At 58.0% G+C, this 3,798-nt stretch overlaps 1 protein-coding gene across 1 annotated transcript in view; it reads right to left on the bottom strand.

Moving 5' to 3' along the window:
- The window catches only part of LOC130587082 (cysteine sulfinic acid decarboxylase-like), an 8,400-nt gene that overhangs the window by 631 nt on the left and 3,971 nt on the right, over nt 1-3,798 (bottom strand). Inside the window, exons 2-12 of the mRNA XM_057388036.1 lie at nt 3,512-3,602; nt 2,952-3,058; nt 2,739-2,854; nt 2,381-2,460; nt 2,250-2,304; nt 1,582-1,698; nt 1,300-1,364; nt 1,108-1,189; nt 823-1,022; nt 682-733; nt 29-118 (exon numbers count right to left, since the gene is read on the bottom strand). Of these exons, the coding sequence (XP_057244019.1) occupies nt 29-118; nt 682-733; nt 823-1,022; nt 1,108-1,189; nt 1,300-1,364; nt 1,582-1,698; nt 2,250-2,304; nt 2,381-2,460; nt 2,739-2,854; nt 2,952-3,058; nt 3,512-3,602 (1,055 nt within the window). The remainder of the gene's footprint in view (nt 1-28; nt 119-681; nt 734-822; nt 1,023-1,107; nt 1,190-1,299; nt 1,365-1,581; nt 1,699-2,249; nt 2,305-2,380; nt 2,461-2,738; nt 2,855-2,951; nt 3,059-3,511; nt 3,603-3,798) is intronic.

The following is a 3,798-nucleotide window of genomic DNA, read 5'->3' on the forward strand; positions in this document are numbered from 1 at the left end:
AGGGGGGAATTAGGAATTCTGGTCTCACCTTTCCCAGTTTGTCCCAGAATTCTGGGGAGTTCTCCTTGCCCCGCAGGCTGGGTGGGATGAACCAGAAGCAGAGGTTGAGGAATTCTGGCTGTGGGAAAAGGAAGGAGATCATTCACCCAATTCCCAGAATTTGATGGGGATTTGGACCTCCAGGAGTTCAGACCTGTGCATTTAATTGACTGGGAGTGGAACCTGCAGAGTTTTATCTTCTGGGATTTAAACCTCCAAAATGGAAACTTCCRGGATGATTTTAAATTTAAATTCAAAAATTAAAATTCCAGGATTCAAATCTCCAGGTTTTTAACTTCTAGGATTAATCCTCAGGGATTCAAACCACTGGAGAATGATTTAAACCTCTGGGATTTCAGCCTCTGGGATGATTTAAATCTCAGGAATAACAATCTCCAGGATTTAAACCTCTGGGATTAGTCCTCAGGGATTTAAACCTCCAAGATTTCAATTTTTGGGACAGTTTAAACCTCTGAGATTTCAACCTCTGGGATTGAAAACTCTGGTATTTAAACCTTGGGGATTCAAAMCTTTGGGATTAATCCCCTGGGTTTTAAACCCCCCAGGACGATTTAAACCCATGACATTCCAACTTCCAGGATTTTTAGGTGTCTGCATCCCACATTCCAGCACCATCCCTACCTCCATCACCAGCTGGAATCCTTCCCTGCTCTTCACCTGCTCCAACAGRTACCTGCAGGGGAACACAGGGGTGAAACCCAGTTTGGGGGTGTGGAGGGTCCCCCCCAAACCCGGGGCATCCCCCACAAACCCGGGGCTCACCGAGTGGCTGCAAATGCCCGTTCCACACGCCATCCCARGCCCTGGGATCCCACGGCTTTCCAGAGGATCCAGAGCTTGAGGCCGTCAGCACGGCGGCCACACTGGGGGCTCTTGTCCCCTGTGTCCAGGGACACATCGTAAAACTTGTCCTGCTGGAACAGGTACGAGGCCCCCACACCATGGCAGCGCTGCAGAAGTCCCTGGAGGGGCAGGGAGCACCCCAAAATTAATGAGGGGGCCTGGAGAGGCATCCCAGGGGCAGGAATTGAGGATGGGGGCACCTACAGAGGTGTCAYGCAGCAGGAACGCCGAGCACTGCAACCCCACCATCAACAGCTTGTGGGGGTTCCAAGTCACCGAGTCGGCTCTGGTGGGGGGAAACAGCGGGATTTGGGGGGCTCCGTGGGGAAAAGGGGATCCCCAAAACTTGGGGGGAGAAGGGGTGAGAGCCAGCTGGGGGCAGGGGGAGGAACACACCTCTGGATGCCGGCGAGGAGGTGCCGGAGTCGGGGGGAAAGGAGGGCACTGCCCCCCCACGCTGCCTGCAGGGAAAGGGGGATCAGTGCCCACTGGGAGACCCCTGAGACCCCTCGGTTTAAAGAGGGATCAGTGCCCACAGGGGGACCCCTGGGACCCCTCGGTTTAAAGGGGGATCAGTGCCCACAGGGGGACCCCTGGGACCCCTCGGTTTAAAGGGGGATCAGTGCCCACAGGGGGACCCCTGGGACCCCTCCCAAACCGAGAAACCCCCAAACTCACATCCACATGCAGCCACAGCCCGTGGCGGGCACAGACGTCGGCAATGGCGTCCAGCGGGTCGAAGGCGCCCAGGACGGTGGTGCCGCTCGTGGCACACACAAAGAAGGGCTCTGAGCCCTGGGGGAGCATTTGGGGGAGTTTGGGGGGCATTTGGAGGGGATCTGGAGGGGTTTGGGGGGATCTAGGAAGGCTTGGGGGGGATTTGGGAGATAGGGGACAGGTGGGCACAGGAGGTCAAAGGTGGCCGGGATGGTGGCACAAAGAAGGGGCTCTGAGATCTGGGGGGGCATTTGGGGAGACTTTGAGGAGGTTTGGGCTAGGTTAGGGGGTTGGAGGGTACAGGGGGAGATTGGGGGTGCAGGGAATGGGGGTCAGAGGATTTTGGGGCAGACTGGACTTTGAGGGAGGACAGGGGACATTTGGGTGCATTGGGGAGACATTGAAGGGACATTGGGGGGTGCATTGGAGGAGATCGGGGTTATTTGGGGAGATTTGGGGTATTTGGGGGAGAGTGAGGACATGGGGGGACATGGGAGAGCCTTGGGGACATAGTGGGGGACACACAGACTTTTGGGTTGCTTTGGAACACTGGGRAGGCCATTGGGGTACCAAGATGGCATTGGGGAGTTTGGGGGGCTTTGGGGACATGCAGGGGTGCAGCCTCCCACCTCAGCTTTCACCCTCTGGATCTCCTTCTCCAGCTCTTCTGGGATCATCTTCCCCCTGAGGGGCAGGGACAGGGATGGGGACATAGAGAGACCCCCCGGCCCAGGGTCCCCTGGGACCCCCCAGCTCCCACCTCTCATCTGTCTGCACCAGGTGAACGTTGTCTGTGCCAATTCCCAGGAAAGCGGCTCCTTTTTGGATGGAATAATGGCTCTGGGCAGGAAAACAGCACCAGATTTGGGGTAACCTCAGGGACCAGACTTGGGGTGACCCCATAGATGAGATTTTGGGGTGACACCAGGATTTTCAGATGACCCCAGGTGACACTGTGGATCAGATTTTGTGGGGATSCCAGGGATCAGGTTTTGACATGATCCCAGGATCAAGTTTGGAATGGCCCCAGCGACCACAGTTGGGGTGACTTCATGAATTCTAATTGGGATGACCCTGAGGAACAGATTTTGGGGTGACCCCGAGCCCCCTGCTCCCACCTCCTGAGATGCAAAGAGGCCCAGGCGAGGAAGGTCCCAGTTKCCTCTGCTGCGGCTCTGCGGGAAGCGCCGGAATCGCGCCACGTTCATGGCCAACATGTTGGACATGGAGCCCCCTGCCCAAACCAGGGAACATGGTCACCCGTGTCACCCTCGGGGCACCACCAGGGTGACAGGGGCGACAGGGATAATCCCAGGAAGGGTCCAGGATACCGGGAGCGAAGATCCCATCRCCACTGCTCCATCCCACGAGCTCCCGGAGCTTGGCCAGGACCTGCTCCTCCATCAGCACCAGCACTGGGGCCACCTCGTATGTGTATCTGGAGGGACACATGAGTCAGGAGGTGTCCTTCCCCAGAACCCCAGCACCCCAAAACCTTCCCCCAGCACCCCGTCCTCCATCAGCACCAGCACCGGGGCCACCTCGTACGTGTATCTGGAGGAACCCATGAGTCAGGAGATCTTCCCCAGAACCTCAGCACCCCAAAACCTTCCCCTCAGCACCCCAAAACCTTCCCCCAGCACCCCGTCCTCCATCAGCACCAGCACTGGGGGATGGATTGGAAAAGTCAGGGCAGGTTTTTGGGGGATCCTCCCTTCTCGGGGCTCCTCAATGCCCCCAAAATGCTCCCTCCAAGCACTCAAAAATCCTCCCTCCATCACCTCCCACTCCATCAGCACCAGGACCAGGGGCCCCTCACAGGTGGATCTGGGCAGGTTTTTAGGGGGTCCCCCCATCCCCCAGCCCCCATTTTGGGGTGTCAGGGGCTCACGGGCTTGTGTTGAGGGTCTCGGTGAGGAACCGCCCGGCAAGGGCGTGGTGGTCCAGCCCTGAGAAAAGCTGGTTGAAGAATCGGGGGTGACCTGGGGGGACACAGCAGGGACATGGGGTCAGGGGAGGACATGGGGGGGACACGGGGGGATAAGGGAGGGAGTCAGGGGATAGGGGGAAATGGGGGGGAATATGAGAGGGGTGGGGATGGCACATGAGGGTGGTAAGGGAAGGACCTGGGTGGTTCAGAGGGGACATGGAGGGGTCATGAGGAGACTGGGGGGACAG

The sequence above is a fragment of the Malurus melanocephalus genome, unplaced genomic scaffold, assembly GCF_030028575.1.
Source record: "Malurus melanocephalus ecotype Western Australia unplaced genomic scaffold, MMel_1.1 scaffold_1511, whole genome shotgun sequence".
NCBI classification, from domain to species: domain Eukaryota; kingdom Metazoa; phylum Chordata; class Aves; order Passeriformes; family Maluridae; genus Malurus; species Malurus melanocephalus.